The sequence below is a fragment of the Pseudoliparis swirei genome, chromosome 2, assembly GCF_029220125.1.
Source record: "Pseudoliparis swirei isolate HS2019 ecotype Mariana Trench chromosome 2, NWPU_hadal_v1, whole genome shotgun sequence".
Classification (NCBI taxonomy): domain Eukaryota; kingdom Metazoa; phylum Chordata; class Actinopteri; order Perciformes; family Liparidae; genus Pseudoliparis; species Pseudoliparis swirei.
In genome coordinates this window covers 5,885,874-5,904,228 of record NC_079389.1, presented here as the reverse complement: position 1 = coordinate 5,904,228, position 18,355 = coordinate 5,885,874, and the positions used below count along the sequence as shown (strand labels likewise).

At 46.9% G+C, this 18,355-nt stretch overlaps 1 protein-coding gene across 1 annotated transcript in view; it reads right to left on the bottom strand.

Moving 5' to 3' along the window:
- Window positions 1-18,355, bottom strand: part of il1rapl1a (interleukin 1 receptor accessory protein-like 1a) — a 187,264-nt gene that overhangs the window by 47,188 nt on the left and 121,721 nt on the right. The window contains exon 9 of the mRNA XM_056426950.1: window positions 11,548-11,622. Within this exon, the coding sequence (XP_056282925.1) occupies window positions 11,548-11,622 (75 nt within the window). The remainder of the gene's footprint in view (window positions 1-11,547; window positions 11,623-18,355) is intronic.

Below are 18,355 nucleotides of genomic sequence, written 5' to 3'. Positions count from 1 at the left end.
AATTGTTTGCGCGAGTAGATCCCATGCATGAGTAGATCCCATGCATGAGTGGAACCCATGCATGAGTAGATCCCATGCATGAGTAGATCCCATGCATGAGTAGATCCCATGCATGAGTATAACCCATGCATGAGTAGATGCCATGCATGAGTAGATCCCATGCATGAGTATATTCCATGAATAGTCAACGTACAGACGCCAGTGGTTGCGATAGACGTTTGTGGGATGTCCTCAACGAGTATAAAGCAGAACTAGTGGTTAGTTCTTCCGTGGTTGATGGCGGAAATAATAGTGAGTGAAGTAAAAAGCCTCAAACGGTCACGCTTTTGTTGTGAACGCAGTTTTAGAATACTTTTATTTTGTCCAGAGCGATGACTGCATGTATATAAAGATAAAGATATATATATATATATATTGTTTACCTGCAACAGTGTCGTCGTGTTTCGCCTTCCAGAAGGAAGAAGAGGAAGGATCTCAGGAGGCCGAACGGCACGTGAACAAAACAACATTAAAAACACAAGTCCGCACTGCTTCCGTTTTTCGCTCCTGCCGTTCATTAAACAAGCGTAAGCCGTCAGTGAAGCGGAACGCCGTAAAACAAGCTGGACGATAAAGAAAAACGCTCTGAAATAATGCGCTAACTCAATATATGCAAACGCACACACATTAAAACACACAAGCTCAGCTGCACGCTTATTGCCTGGTAACAAGAAGTGTTCTTCTTCTTCTGGCATTTCCAAGGGGGTAATCATCACCATGGAGGGTAGTTATTAGGGAAAGTAAAGCCGGTACTTGAAATGCCTGTCCTTCCCCTGTACTAATAACACATTACAGGGGCTGAAGACAAGAGAAAAAGGAAGGGAGTGGAATAGAAAGGGGGGAATTAGAAACTGGGAGGCTGAAATAGCTTAAAGGAAATCATCCTTTCACTGGAGCACATGAGAAAAAAAAAATCACATTTATCCATTTATCTTTCATCCTGAGCAGTTTTCTTGACTATAACAAACTTTGTGAACTAAAAGCAACCCCTCCCCCCCCCACCCCAACCCCACCCACGCTAGCATCGGGCCTGGTAACTTGTATTCTTTATAATCAGCAGCAGGCCAATCATAGTCAATCCATAGACAATGTTTACGGTAATGACACGACTGAAGATAATTACCCCGCTAAAAATTTGAGTTTATTCATAAAATTATGCAAATTGCGCACAAATAACTATACTTCTATGCCGCCGCCGCCGCGTTCCTGCTGTCTGACTGCGTGAGTGACCGAGAGGGCGAGAGAAGAGGACCGGCGGAGGAAGAGAGCGGGGGAGAGAAGAGGGAAAGAAGAAAGACAAGGACAGAGAAAGTCCACGAACATACTTCAGCTGGGGTTAGGGTTAAGCTATAACCCTAACCCCGTGTGCACACACACACACACACACACACACACACACACACACACACACACACACGCTAGCGCGTGAATGTGAGCTTGCGTATACACTCTCCCTACGGCGGCAGTTCGGTGCAGATCTACTGATCTCCATAGCAACATTGACTGCCGTGGGCGATGGTGACATCATAAAGATTGATCGTCATGAAAAAAAAGAAGAAAGGAGCCGTGCGGCAGAAAGAAGGGAAACTGTGATGGAGGCAAAAGGTGCAACTGAGATCCCCGCCGCCGGGCGGAGGCCGCGGCTCCACCCGGAGGTCGTCTCTGGAGCACCTTTTTGGTCTGGAGCGGCAACCCAGAGACGGAGAGCTAGATGCTCTCTGGGGTTTCACATGCTCAGTGTGGTCCGTCTCCCCTCCTCTCTGTTCAGCCTCCCTCCTCCTCCTCCATCCCTCTCCTCGGCCTCCTTATCTTTTTCTGTCCGACAGCCTCCTCTCGACCCTCCTTTTCTCCTCTCCCTTCACACCACTGACTGGATCTCGCTCTGCAAACTCTTTTTCTAGCCGTCACTCAACTCCAGCGTCCAGACGCAGCTTCGCTCGCTCGCCCAAAACATCAGAGGGATGACGTTTGGAAGTTCTGTGTTTTGCCTTTTCTCTCTCTCTCTCTCTCTCTCTCTCTTTTTCCATCCGGCCTTGTTTAAAAAAAAAGAAGGAAAAAAATGTTGCCGCTTGTTTTTCTTCATCTCTCCCCGTTACGTAAGACAGACAGAAGTGGAGCGAGCTTCAAAGTGAACGGCAAAGCCGCCGCTCCCCTAATGCTCGCTTTGGTGTTCACGCATGTCATTCCGGTGCCAGACCCCCCCCCCCGTTTCCCCTTCCATCTCTTTCTTTCTTTCCTCACTTCTCCATCACTCCTCCATCATTTCCCATGCACCCCCCCCCCCCCCCATCCCCTTTTCTGCCTATCCGCTGCACTTCCCACCTCCGGCCCTGCGTGTCAAGCGGCTCGGTTCCCACGACGTCCCGTCGCCTCGGCCAATCGGAAGTGACAGCGACCGGAGGACTGGGCGGGCATCTCAGAGCGGAGAGCGGGAAAAAAAGGGGGAAGAGCGTCTCTCATTATGTCTTCCCGGTCCTCCCGTCTGCCCTCGTCGTATCAAACACCGAGCGACGCCGGGATGAGTGGGACGCCGCTTCCCTTTGATTGGCTGTCAGGGAGGCTGAGCGGCAAAAGGCGGACGAGGTCAAAGCTACCATTACCCAAATCATCTCTCTTTAAAAGACGTGCTTTTGCTTAAAAAAGGTGGAGACGGTCTTACGCAACGGCTCTGTGCGACCGACACACACACACACACACACACACACACACACACACACACACACACACACACACACACACACACACACACACACACACACACACACACACACACAAGGACTTAATCATTTCACTTGATTGACAGGACTGAATACGCGCTCTGGCGGCGAGCATAAAGTTGAGCTCAGGCCAGAGAGAGCCGACGCAGACCTCCTCGCCGCGGGGCGGACCTCGTGGACCTGACACGCCAGACAGGAAGTGCTGACAAAAGCCCGCTGGCGCGTCCCCTCACTTCCCCTCGCGTCTCCTTAAGTAGCATTTAACACACAGCAAAGGCGGCGCAGCAGACAATCTCGCCAACGTGCATGCGCACATTTTGCCACGTGCGCGATGAGAAGACGGACACATAGCAGAAGAAGAAGAAGAAGAAGACGAAGAAGAAGAAGACGAAGAAGATGAAGACGAAGAAGATGAAGATGAAGACGGAGAAGAACAAGAAGAAGAAGAAGAAGACAAAGAAGATGAAGACGAAGACGGAGAAGAACAAGAAGAAGAAGAAGAAGAAGACAAAGAAGATGAAGAAGAAGAAGAAGAAGCTGTTTAAGTTGACAATAGGTGCTCCTCAGGCACGTGCACAGATGGACCCCTAGTGGTGCTCAAGCTCCTCCCCTTGTGAGAATTTCGCCGACATGATCTGCCCCCCACCCCTCCCCCTCCTGCTCCTCCTCGTGCGTTTATTATAAGGCTTTTTTTGCTCCTATCATTTTGTAAATGAAAATAAATTGTAATTGTTCACAGAAAACATGTCATTTTGTCTCTCACGACACAATGTGTTTCAGGTGTTGCCTAGCAACCAATTACTTGCTTACTTCAAGTTACAGTGATCAGTAGATACATCATTTTGGCGATGGGTGCCCCTTTTTTGGGGGAGTTTGAGCACCTGCCCCCCCCCCCCCCCCACACACACACATGTCTGTACGTGCACGTGCCTGCTCATAAGACGTGGTGGACCTCCTGGCCTCCGGTCTCCGATGCTCCGGGAGACTGAAGGTAAATGAACACGAGTCAAAGGCTTTCTGCAGACTAAGAGGGAAACGCGGTGAGGAATGTGTCTGATGTAAAGTTGGCACTGTCGCCGTCGAAAAGTTTGGCTTTGCTTTGCACTGCTGTTGTGTGCTACCGGAGTAAAAGACACACACACACACACACACACACACACACACACACACACACACACACACACACACACACACACACACACACACACACACACACACACACACACACACACACACACACACACACACACACACACACACACACACACACACACACACACACACACCATGGAGAAACCGCACCAAACGGACTCAGACAGCTCTTCTTTCTAAGCGACTGCCTGTGCGCCGCCAACATGCTGAATCGGCTTAACGGGCCCCGCTGATAAGGTCTATTAAAACCAACGGGGCCGGACGAGCCGCTCGGCGTGCAGCTGCTCGGAGACGGCGGCTGACGGGCCTGACGTCAGCGCGGCGCCTCACGGGAATAATAATAACCGGGAGCCCGGTACGGCTCCCCGATGTGTTCCCAGCTCCTCACCGGCCTCGGTGAGTAATGTCAAGGCGGCAACGAACAAGCAGCTGTAAGCGGCGCACAGCAGGGTGTGTGTGTGTGTGTGTGTGTTGCCTGCTACGTGGTGTGTCCCCCCTCCCCTTCCTGTTGGGCCGTGAGTTCATTCATCACGCGGCGGCGGCGGCTCTCGGTGATGGATGATGAGCGTTCACACACTTAAACATTTAGCTTTGTTTCGCGCGACACGCTGGTTACCGTAGCGCCTCGCCACGGCTTACTTAGCGCTACAGGTCACCGTGGAAACCAAATTGAATGACGACACACTCTTTTTTTTCTTCTCCTTCGCATCTTCGCAGCGAGGCCTGGATTTCTCTTTCCAAATTCTTTGTTTAGAAGGTAAACATGTCATTTCATCACGTTAACATGTCCCCACCGGCGGAGACCGATAGAGCCGTGTGGCCCCTGTGGCCCCTCTGGCCCCCCTTTAAAGATATAGAGACATGGGCCGTGTGGTTCAGAGCACTGGGGGCCCGGGCTCTGGTCTGTTCATGGACTCTCTGGACACACATCTCTCCATCACCGACGGGTTCCTTTGTTTTTATCTTTCTTTCGGGCAGGACGGCCGAGAAGGAGCAGGTGACCCCGAGTTGACCTTCATCAACTCGCCAGAGCAACGTTCCTCTTCTACATGTGAAGGTTGACATGCGTGGTCAAGCAGGGAGGTGTGTTCTTCAAGAGAGGAGAAGAGAGAAAAGAGAGAATAGAAGAGAGAAACATGTAATAGAGAAGAGACGAAAAGAGACGAGAAGAAAAGAAAAAAGACAAGAGAATAGAATAGAAGAGAGAAGAGAAGAGAGGAAAAGAAGAGACGAGAAGAGAAGAGAATAGAAGAGAAGAGCGAAGAGAAAAGGGAAGAGAATAGAATAAAAGAGAGAATAGAAGAGAGAAGATAATATAGTAGAAAAGAGAAGAGAAAAGACAAGAAGAGAATAGAAGAGAAGAGAATATAATAGAAGAGAGTAGAGAAGAGATGAGGAATTGTTCACCACTTCCACAGCCGTTGGGAAATCAGTCGGCCGATATCCTGAATGACAAATCTTCAAATCTCAGAGCAAGCAGAGGTCAAGATGTGAAGAGAGGTGGAGGATGAAAGGATGAAAGGATGAAAGGATATCGGAACATATGCAACAAACACAATGGAGGGAGAGAGTGAGAGCAGGAAAAGTGAGTTGTTATGGGTTCACAGAGTGTGCTTCAACGACACACACACACACACACACACATACAACACACACAGCAAATTAGCTTGGGCTATAAATGCCGTGGTGTGTGTCATTGCTTATTATGCTGCTTGTCTCTAAACAAATGCACATTAAATAAATGCCCCGTCTTTACGGCTGGTGCCCGCCTGCTTCACGGACGTGCTGAGACGTACAGCAGGCAGCACATGGAGGAAGACACACACATAAAGGAAGGAGCTGCTCACAGTCAGCACAAAGCAACATCTTCTGAACAGTGCCCCACTCATCCACCAGGATGACATGGGGGCTGTTTTATGACCATCAGCATCAGCCATGTCTATCGAGTAGACGTCTGATAGATGAAAACCATGCAGCAGCTCACTGGGAGCAGTGTACACTCTGGCAAACTATTTAAAAGAATAATAATAAGAACAAAAAAAGCTGAAATGTTGAGAAACGTTATATGATATGTGAATATGATATATATATATATATATATATCCAAATATAGATCCAAATATAGATCCATATATATATATTTTATTTTTTATTTTTTATATATATAAATAAATATATATATATATATCATATTCACATATTATATATACATATTCATATATATATTCACAAATATATACATGTATATATATATATAAATATATATACTGTATATATATATTTTTATTATTTTATTTTATTTTTTATATATATATTTTTAATATACAGTATATAAATACATATATATATAAATATCATATTCACATTTTATATATATACATATTCATATATATATTCACAAATAAATATATATATATAAAAGTATATATATACATACAAATGTATATATTTGTATTTTTAATATATATATATATATAAATAAATACATATGTACTGTATATATATTTGTTTTTTTATTTTATATATATATATATATATTTGTTTTTTTATTTTTGCATTTCAGGCTCTCTGGATGAGAACAAATTATAATGTGTTTGTGTCTCGGCCAGCAGATGTTTTCAAATGGAGGAGGAAGAAGACGGCAATTGGGCGGGAGAGAGATCAAAGAGGGACACACACACACACACACACCGCTGGCACACCAAGACAACCAGCATCCTCGTCTCTGTGTGTGAGTGTAAGGATACTACAGTTGTGTGTGTGTCTCAACTCATCCCCGTGCTGTCGGCTCCTGCTCTCTAAAATAATTGATTCCAATTCATTTCCACGAGAGTGCACCCATCTGCTGTCTTTCAGGGGGGGAAGGGGGATGGGGGGGGGGCAGTAAAAAGCCTCAGTCATCAGTTACAATTATCCCCACAGTCACCCGAGAACGCCGCCGCGAGTGACCTCCCCACCCACGGCTGCTTCAGGGGCATTTGCATGTGTGTGTGTGTGTGTGTGTGTGTGTGTGTGTGTGACGAAGAGAGACGCTCAAAGTGCTGCGTAAGCGGAACCAATCGTCCCCGAGGAAACACACACACCGAGCCGGTGTGACGTTGTGTGTGTTTGTGACACAGCATTCAAACCTCAAAATATGAGCCGCGGCTCCATATCCTGCAGGAAGAGGACTGCACCAACTCACCACTGGGGGACAGCACCACATCTGGAAATACGGCCACTGAACAGATCCAAACACACACACACACACACACACACCATATGTCTCCTCTCCCAAATCCCAATCCTCAAATGCTTTTAACCAACACTCCCGTCTCTCTCTTTTCAGTCAAGTCTTCTCTGTTCTCCCCTTCTGCAGCGTCCTCTGTGAGACTTTATGGAACACGTGTTTTTTTATTTATGTCCGCGTGTAAAGCTGGCCGCCGCCGCCGTCATGGCCGCCGCCTGAGATCTGCACACCGGCAGAGGAGATACAGTGGAGCTGAGTTTCCTGGCAGAGGAGCAGATTTATCTCTCTGCTTACGGATCAGATTTTACTGCCTCTCTCTCTCCCTCCCTCCCTCCCTCTCTCTCCATAAATCTGCCCCACGTTGCCTCCATAAAGCTGCTCAGGGCATGACTCAACAAATATAAAGGAAGAAGAGAATAAAAAAATAAATAAAAGCAGAATAGAAACTCTCTCTCTCTCTCTCTCTCTTTTCTCACAAAATGGAGCCCGGCTGTAAACTATTTACCCCGCTGGTGTCTCTGGGCGTTCGACACTCTTCTGGGAGTGCGGAGGCTCGCTGCACAACATCACACTCATTATTATCTCTTCTCCCCTTCATCACCTTGCTTCAGAATATCTTATTTTATTTTGGGAACTGCCTCCACAGATCAAGGCCTGTTATTTACTCTAATTAGCCAGTTTTACAATGTCTGGTGGTGGGGGGGGGGGGGGGGGTTACCGGGTTACCTTTGCCGGGCTTAGACACGACCTGCATTTCAAACTGGGCGCGTGGCATTTGAAGAGCATTGACACACAAAGAAACACTATTGCATTGCATCCTGGGTGATTATCCATCATTATTATCACGGAGGCACGTTTTGGGATCAAGAGTCGGGATATCTCCTCCTCTTCCTCGTTCAGATGTAGACGATTCTTCTTCTTCTCCTCTCACGTGTTATGAAACTGCAGCACTGAAATCACTCCGCAGTCTTAACAGCACACGAAAAATGTAACACACACGCACACACAAACTGACACAGCGAGACACACACAGCGAGACACACACACAGCGACACACACACACACACACACACACACACACACACACACACACACACCGTACATGAGAGAGTCGGAGAGGCGTTTAATAATTGCTGGAGAGCTCCAAACAAGAAGCTTTTCTCTCTCCCTCAGAATCCTCGTCAGAGACAAAGACACCAACATGGCGGCTCAGGAGGAGGAGGAGGAGGAGGAGGAGGAGGAGGAGGAGCCGGGTCAACAGCGCGACTTCTCACTCCTGATCGCCGACCGTGGAGCGCTGAACGAGAGACCTGGAGTCAACGGCATCCAAGAAGAAGAAGAGACCATCTCTCTCTCCCCTCCCTCTCTCTCTCCCTCTCCCTCTCTCTCTCCCTCTCTCCCTCTCTCTCCCTCCTCCTCCCTCCCTCTCTCCCCTCCTCTCCTCTCTCCTCCTCTCTCTCCTCTCCTCTCTCTCTCTCTCTCTCTCTCTCTCTCTCCCTCTCCCCCTCCCTCTCCCTCTCTCTCCCCTCCCTCCCCTCCCCTCTCCCTCCCCCACAGCCTCTACATTCCACCACAAGCGGACACCGACGTACCACAATCCGACCTACATGATTGGTAATGTCGGCATCAGAACAAGTATCCCCGCGGCTGTGGTGGTGGCTGGGGACTTTAATAGGGCAAACCTAAAAAAAGTCTTGCCGAACTTTCACCAGCACATTACGTGAGCTACCAGAGGGGAAAGAACGTTGGACCACTGCTATACGCCATTCAAGAGAGGCTACAAGGCTGTCTCTCTCCCTCCGCTCGCAAATCGGACCATGCCGCCATTTTCTTGCTTCCTAGTGACGAGCGTAAAGCGGTGGTCTGACCAATCAGAGGCTGAGCTACAGGGCGCTCTGCGTGTCGTCGACTGGGACATGATCCAATCCAGTTCCAGTGACGCCAGCGAGTTTTGCGGACGTAGCAATGAGCCTCATAACGCGCGGACACCATCGTCCCCACGGTAAAAGTTAGGGTCTTTCCTAACCAAAAGCCGTGGGTTGATAGATCCATCCGTGAAGCTGTGAACGCCTGCATTGCTGCCTATAACTCCGGTCTTGTATCCGCAACATGGACGAGTACAAGGCAGCGGTCTATGGACTGAGGAGGGCTGTGAAGGAAGCCAAGAGGAGGTACCGAGACAGAGTGGAATCACAGATGGAGCAGCGAGACACCAGGCGCCATCACAGACTACCAGAGCAGACCTCAGCGCAATGGTGAGTGAGCGGACGACCTGAACTCATTTTATGCACGGTTTGAGGCTAGCAACAACAGCTAGCTCGCCGGCTAACAACAACACCGTTAGCGAGCCGAGGTGAGTTCTACCGCTGGGGATGAACACACACTCTGTGACCGCGCACAGTGTGAGGAGGGCTCTGTTGAGGGTGAACACCAGGAAAGCTGCAGGTCCAGATGGCATATCTGGGCGAGTACTGAAGACCTGTGCTAACCAGCTAGCTCCAGTGTTCACCACAATATTCAACCTCTCCTGGCTGAGTCCGTGGTCCCCGCCTGCTTCAAGAGATCCACTATTGTCCCTGTGCCCAAGAATGATTCTCCAGAAAGTAAGAATGACTAACGACCAGAGGCCCTCGCCTCGGTGGTCATGAATAGCTTTGAGAGGCTCATAAAGGACTGCTTCTGCGCCTTCCTCCTTCCTCCATGGACCCGCTGCAGTTTGCTTATCGCCCAAACAGATCCACGGATGATGCTGTCTCCCAGGTGCTGCACACCACACTCTCTCATCTGGACAGCCAGAGGGGAGACTGCTGTTCATTGATTATAGTTCAGCTTTCAACACCATAGTCCCTCCAGACTGGCCGGCAAGCTGATTGAGCTGGGACTGAACACCCCTGTGTGCTTGGATCCTGGACTTCCTGACCGCCAGGCCACAGGTGGTCAGGGTGGGCAGACACACCTCCAAACCCTCACCCTGAACACAGGATCCCCAGGGTTGCGCCTCAGCCCCTACTGTACTCCCTGTACACACATGACTGTGTGGCCAGGTTCAGCTCAACACCATCATCAAGTTTGCGGATGACACAGTGGTGGTGGGCCTGATCTCCGACAAGGCCTACCTGGAGGAAGTTGCTGATCTGTCACTCTGGTGCCGGGACAACAGCCTCATCATGAATGTCACCAAAACTAAGGAGCTGATTGTGGACTTTAGGAGGGTACAACAACAGAGCACCACTGGGGATTAACGGGACTACTGTGGAGAGGGTGAGTCCACATCACCGAGGATCTGACATGGTCAACGAACACAGACACTCTGGTGAGAAAGGCAAGGCAGCGCCTCTACCACCTCAGGCAGCTGAGGAAATTTAAAGTTTCCCAGAGGATCCTTCAGTCCTTCTACTCTGGAGCTGTAGAGAGCGTCCTGACAGGAAGCATCACAGCCTAAGGAGCGGGCTGCTCCGCTCAGGACAGGAAGGCTCTGCAGAGAGTGCGTTCGGTTCGGCTGAGCGCACTATTGGAACTACACTCCCACCCTGCAGGACTTGTACACCAGGAGGTGCAGAACCAGAGCCAGGATCATGAAGGATCCTCACCACCCCAACAACAGACTGTTTCAGCTGCTGCGGTCAGGCAGGCGCCCGTAGTCATGCTGCAAGAACAGAGAGACTGAGTTTCTTTCCTCAGGCCATCAGGACTGTGAACTCCGACCTCACCAGGACCCCACATAGACCCACACAACTGCCCTCTTAGGCACACACACACACACACACACTTACTGTAAATATTGTGTTGTTTTTATTGTAAATAGTGTGTACTTGTTGCCCTTGCACATTCCTGCTGAGCATTGCCACTTTCATTTCACTGCACACCCTGTGTGTGTATGTGACAAATAAAACATCTTGAATCTTGAATCTTGAATCTCTCCTCCCTCTTCTCTCTCCTCCCTCTCTCCTCTCCTCTCTCTCTCCTCTCTCCTCTCTTTATCCTCTCTCTCCTCCCTCTTTCTCCTCTCTCCCTCCCTCCTCTCCCTCCCTCTCTCCTCCTCTTCCTCTCTCCCTCTCTCTCCCTCTCCCCTTCTCTCCCTCTCTCTGACTCTCTCCCTCCCTCCATCCCTCTCTCTCTCCCTCTCTCCCTCCCTCTCTCTCCCTCTCCCCTTCTCTCCCTCTCTCTCTCTCTATCCCTCTCTCTCACTCTCTCCCTCCCTCCCTCTCTCTCTCTCTCCTCTCTCCTCTCTCTCCCTCCCTCCCTCTCTCCCTCTCTCTCCCTCCCTCGGCTCCGTACGCTGGGCCGGGGCCCCATGGGAAGGCGGCCCGTTGTTTCTCTTCTTTGTCCCCCCCCCCCTGTCATATTTGGGGGGGAATGAACCGACAGTCGCGACTGCAGCCGGAGGGGAATCCCCCACGATGCTCCTACCTAGCTGCAGCTCCATGACGCTCATCTGGTTCTCCGAGGGAAACAGGATCTTTGGCGGCTTGTCGGTCAAAGGAGCTGAAAAGGTGGAGAGAGAGAAAAAGGACGATTTAAATAAAGTGTTATCGCAGACACATGAACGAGACACACTGAAGAAGAAGAGGAGAGGATTTGTTCCCATTGAGCTATTGTTAGTGGGTTCCCAATGTACTTCTCACTTGCTTCACAATGTTGTCTCTTGGCGTCCCCCTGTGTCTCACAGAGCACAGACACAAGTGTTCTCTTACCTCCTCTTGAACATAAATAAATGCTCATACCCCCTCCGTCTGTCCTCATCCCTCCATCCCTCCCCACTGGGCGCAGACAAACTGCTCTGGCGTCTCTACACCTTGGGTACCATTCATCTGACCTACTTCTGATCATAAATGAATCACTGCTTTGCCAAGAACACACCATCATTCAATTTGCACGAGTGTTACGTCTATGAAGAGCCATCGTGGAGAGTGAGAGTGTGTGTGTGTGTGAGTGAGAGCGAGCAGCTGATGCTCTAATGATGCTAATCATCCACACGGCGGATGTCAGACCTGCTGCTGTAGTCGCCCCTCTGGGGAATGACAGAGCATGCAGATGCTTCATTGTGGTTAAAAGTGTGTGTGTGTGTGTTCTGCGCTTGTTAGTGTCAAGGGGCGATTAAGAAGGTCTTGTAGATACGTGATTAAAGAGAACCACAAGGGCAGAGACGTGGAGGACGTCCTTGATGCTGGAGTGCGGAACGTTTATTCATTAATAAAGAGACTTGGAATTCAGGATTACAGGAAGTCAAACGCACGGCGAGGACACACCTAGTCACCTGCTGGCCGACGTTGGGAACGCGGGTCAACAGTCTGAGTATTTACTCTCACTGACAGAGCGGGGGGAGACAAAAATTATAGTCAAGACATTGACAAGGTCAGAAATAATGATTTATATTTGAAATATTAATGTTGTTCTTCAAACTTGTCGCTCAAAGGAAGGCCAGTTTTATCTTCTCTCACTAGCATAACTGTTTTCAGCTGCGCTCACATACAAAGGGTTTTCAAGGGTTTTATTCCCCTCCGTTAGTCTTCTAAGGCGATAACACAATGTACCATTAGAACACTGGAGATGGGCCTCTAGACACCTCTGTAGAGACTTCATTAACACCAGAGAATAGTCATTTACCACAGTAACTATGGAGAGAGGGTATTTATGATTAATTTAATGTTATCTTCATTGAAAAAAACAGTGCTATAATTTGAAGTCTTTTCTTTCTTTTTCTAATGACCCTAAACTTTTGAACAGTAGTGTATATATATTTTTGTAATGTCTTTCCTCACACACACAGTCACACACACAGTGTAACACCACTGGCCTCTGAGCTGCTGCACTGAAGCAGATGGACGTGTTTATCTCTGCTCATGAGCAACAGTCTCTCACAAAGAGACTTATTAATATGGTTACATCATGGAGGGGACAAACTAAATTATATTCAAAAGAAGGAGAAGCAACAAAAAAAACAGGGTTTGGCACACCACTGTTCTCCTGAATGTGCCTTTTATTTCCATATTAATCACACTATATATACATATATATATATATATATATATATTTGGGTATTTCTTTCCGTGTTTAATGCACATGTAATTCCCTTAGTGCAGGGGTGTCAAACTCATGTTCACCGTAGGCCAAATCAGCGTCATGGCCGCCATCTTAAAGGGCCGGAAACACTCTATAAACTCCTCGAACATATTGTTAAATAACTCTTTTTTGCATTTGATTATTGTTTATTTGAGTGTAGAAATATTGTACATAAGAAAATGTCTAATGTCTAAAGAGAATATTACAATATAAATCCATTTAATCTAAAACCTTCAAAATAAAAGCACGGGATATATTTCTTCAATTTCTTTAAGAAAAGGTGATCGTGTGTCTTTAAAGCCGCCAGGGGCCACGTAAAGCGATGCGGCGGGCCAGATTCGGACCGCAGGCCTTGTGTTTGACACCTGTGCCTTTGTGGATAGATGCAGATGTGTTAAGCAACATCAACACCACATTTCCGTTCTCCGATCAAATAAAAATGGTGCCACAAAAAAAAGAAAGAAAGTCTGTAGGCTCTGTTGTTTCATCTTCTTGACGCCTTCACTTGTGAATGCGTCGTCGTTATTTGTTACCGAACATGATCACTGAGAGAATTTTTTTTTCTAAATGGAGCACATGGGTTTTACTGCTGGAGCCCCGATGAATATTCCTGACGGCCATCGAACACTCGGATCAGTGCCTCTGATCTCAACGTGACACCTCTCGTGCCGGGGGCCATTTCCTGTCTCTGTCCAGCCACTCTGCTTTCTTGTTAAATGCAACACATTTTGTAAATGAAGCTTTTGTTTCGTTGAAGAAATTTGTTTTTGTTTTTTCTACTGACATTGCTCTGTCCTTTACTATATGGCAGAGTATCAGCACAGCAGGATCTGGTGAAGCCAGTCAGAATATCTTGTTATTGACGACGTACACCGTTGTATAATTACGGTGCTATTTGTGCCCACCTTTACTTTAAAAGGTCAACTCAAAGCGCACATTCCCTCTCTGCTGATTTCAGCGCTGCTGGAACTCGGTTTATTCGCTGATATACACTCAAACCTTCAACATCATCTTTTGTTGCCATGGCATTACATCATGAGGGAGAATTGGGGCATGCTAAGCTCATTATAACCCACTTTTCTCCGCTGGCAAGCATGACTTTTTAATAATTGTAGACCTTTGAATGTCTTCTTTTGTATAAAATGAGTTCCGAACTCGTCCTATTATTATCCTGTGAGAAGTAAAGTGTTAATAAGGCTATAGGGGGAGTTTAAGGTTTGACATACGGTACACAGGCTTGCAGGTATACTTGTATAGTGCCTTTATTCACGGGAGAGAGGTTGGAGACGATGACCAGCATACATACTGCTCATAATCAGGAAAAAACAGTAATTATGCACCTCCTAAAGCAGCTATGATGAATAATAAAATAAAAAAACCTTTATTGAATAAAACCGAGGCAACTCCCAACAGCAGACCTTTCAGGCGTGTCTCATGTCGTGGTGAATTTGCAGAGGGGGCTTTTTTTTTCCAGGGCCAGTTTGTAGCCCGGCTGCTTTCATTAAGACGTTCCCCGAAGAGTGTCCTCACAAGCCCTCGTCTTCTTCAGCCTTATTACAGAAGCGCTGTAACAAGCGCGTTGAAAGGCCCCCGCTCGGTTTTTCGGTGTCGGTATTTGGGGAAGGAACGAGCCGCGCGATGAGCTAACGGTGATGAGAAGTTGAGTACGTGGGCGTGTCTGATGTCTATAATGCGTGGTTTCAAGGCTGCAGGATAACACGTCGTCACCTTCCTAAAATAATGGCCTACGGGCTCCATCGCACCAGACGCGCCTCTTAAAAACGCGTCGCGAGTAAAACCATCGCTTTCCTATGGTACGGCGGTTTTCTAGCGTTTTTCAGGCGCCCATGAAAGTTAAAATATTCTCAACTTTAAGCGCGAGGTCAATGTCACACTCGGCCAAGGCAGCCAATTGGATCAAGAAAGAGGCGGGATTTATTACTTTACCACTTCCTTCCTGTTTCCGTGTGGTATTCGCCGTATTTTTTTCCTACGCTTTTTGGGGGATTTTTCCTCCTCCTCATCCCACAACACAGCGAGGGCAAGAGCGCGACGTCTGCTTGAATCCATTTTGTAAATGAAGTTTTATCGTCCGATTGCGCACGCAGGCGCACTGCTCCAGTTTGCCCGGCGTGTTTTTGCCAAGGCGTTATAGTAGCGGCAACATTTTTATTTTTTATTTTGCCTAAATCATCTCCTCGTGATAATGGCCAACTTTGGTAACATCGCCTACATCCTCAGTTGGACACATGTGATTCTAGCCCTGTAGTATAATATTTCACAATATCACATATAGATCAATATGTGGTCATGTTTTTTGTGTTTTCTGAAAAAAACGGCCATTATTTTAGGAAGGTGACGATATTGAACTCTTCGTTGACCCGCCAGGAGGAAGTGTTCAGGCGAGGAGGCCCAAGTGTTCACCGCGGGTTTCGGGTCAGACGTCCGACCGGCTGCACGGCGGCGTTATCGAGAGGGGCGGTCACAGGCTTTTAGGCATGACGGTTTCCCACCGTTAATAGGTAATCACACCGCGCAGGTTACCGTGGATACTGATACCATTTTAATTACACATCAAACTGCTATACATAATTACACAATTATAGCCAATTATGCACCGGGAAAACAAATGGAGGACAAGCTGACACGAGAGGGGGAAGCAGATGTGGCGGGGGGGGGGGGGGGGGTGACGCCAATAGGATGCGGCCGGTGAAATGAAAAGAGAGAGAGAGAACACAACGGGAACATTTAGAAAGCAGTGGAGAAACACGCGCTGCCCAACGTGTCGGCATGCCACGCTCGCTTCTGAAAATCTCATTATCTTAATTACCTCCTTCTTTATGAGGAATACATAAATGATCACGTTCGGGGCATTTGGGTTGCGAGCGCCTCGGTAACAAAAGGAAAGAGTTGCTGATTGCCATCAGCAGGCGGAGTCAGGCATCGAGCGGCTGCAGACACAAACAGGCCATTAAACATGCAAATGTACCCGGTGAGCTGTGCACTTAATACATGTATCGTCACATCAGTGAGGAACAAGTCATGGATGTAGCGTGACTTGTTTAAAAAAAATATTTTACATCTTAGAGTCAGGTGTTAGGATTATATGCTCCTTCAAAAGCCACCTGAGTCACAAATACCTTTACAAATTGAATCTAAATGAGAATAAAAAATTAACTCTTGGCCCCTGCAGGAACATGTTCAGATCCGCGCTGAGAGACTATTATTGCTGCATTCATCTGATGGTTGAACATTGTTTTTTACCACCTGCAGGAACAATTTCCCCTTCCTGCGTACTTGAGAGGTAAATGGAAAGCACTCGTGAGCTTTTCTTCTACCTGAACGCACACAACGCTTTTCAATGACATCTCATTCATCCACACGTTCACATGCAACGATGCCCGTGAACCGCTCCGAACCACTTCCTGTTCAACCGAACACATCCACAGGAAATTAAACACCAGCAGGTAAAAGTGACAGAAAATACATGGAGGATTTTTAAAATCCGATTTCTAAAAGATATATATATATGCATATGCTTATTTATATGTATATGTATATATATGCATGTATATATATATATATATATATAAATGTATGTATATATATTAGGGCTGTCAATCAATTAAAAAAAATAAACTAATTAATCGCACATTTTGAAATTCATTAATCGCGATTAATCGCGATTAAAAGTTAAAAGTTCATTCTTTTTAAAGACTAAACTTCACACAGAGCTGTGTTTTCAAAGAGGCTTCTACCTATAAAGTGCCAGCGAGGTATTTAATATCGTGGATGATAAATTGTTTCTTCAGTGAATCAGATTAGTAAAAAAAGAAAAGAAGTATATTGAGACCCCATTGGTCCTGTCATCCTTAACACTGAACAACAGCAGAACCAGTGGCCTTGGTAACTGACTGACATTCAAATATGTCACGTTAACCCTCTGGAGGCTGGGGGCATTTTATACATTTAAATTTTTTTTTTAAATTCACCTTTAAAAGGCGTTTGCATATGACACATACCCCCACGTGTTCTACATCAAACATTCCAGCACAATCTCAGCTCTATTCAATGAGGCTCATTGTCCTGTGCCGTGTTCTCTGCTCTCTGACTGACAGGCTGCTAATGAGCCTCACATGTGTGGTGGGAGGTCCTTTGTGATTTACTGAGTGATCATTGGTTGTTTTTTCCCCAAGATGTTGACAGACAAACGGATTGACCAATCACGTTGAAGGTTTCGTGTGACGAGTTCTTTCCGCGCCGCGTCCCCCGACACGTCGCCCCTCCGTTCCTCTGTGTGTCAGAGGGGGAGACGGGAGGAAGGAGGAGCAGGAGGAAACCCGACTGATTCATCCACGAGTTTAAACTGATTTATGCTCCTTATTTTCGCGGAGAAATAATTGTTTTAAAAACGGAAACAGTGTTAAACCGTACTGCCGCGGTTTGACACTCGGTTTGAGTGTAAAAACTTCAACGAACACCGGAAGTAAACAAAGTTGCGTTAATTGCGTTACAATATTTTTAGTGTGTTAACACGACCAAATTAATCGCATAGATTAACGCGTTAACGCTGACAGCCCTAATATATATGTATGTGTATATATATTTTAGGGCTGTCAATCGATTAAAAAAAATTAACTAATTAATCGCACATGTTGAATTTGCGATTAAAAGTGTTTTCCTTCTTTTTAAAGACAAAACTTCACACAGAGCTGTGTTTTCAAAGAGGCTCCTACCTATAAAGTGCCAGCGAGATATTTAATATCATGGATGATAAATTGTTTCTTCAGTGAAACATCAGATTAGTAAAAAAAAAGAAGTATATTAAGACCCCATTGGTCCTGTCATCTTTAACATTGAACAACAGCAGAACCAGTGGCCTTGGTGACTGACTGACATTCACATATGTCACGTTAACCCTCTGGAGGCTGGGGGCATTTTATACATTTTACAAAATAAATTAAATTCACCGTTTAAAGTCTTTTGCATGTGACACACCCCCACGTGTTATACATCAAACATTCCAGAACAATCTCAGCTCTGAAATAAGGCTCATTGTCCTCACGCCGTGTTCTCTGGTTCTCTGATTGACAGGCTGCTAAATGAGCCTTACCTGTGAGGTGGGAGGTCCTTTGTGATTTACTGAATGTTCATT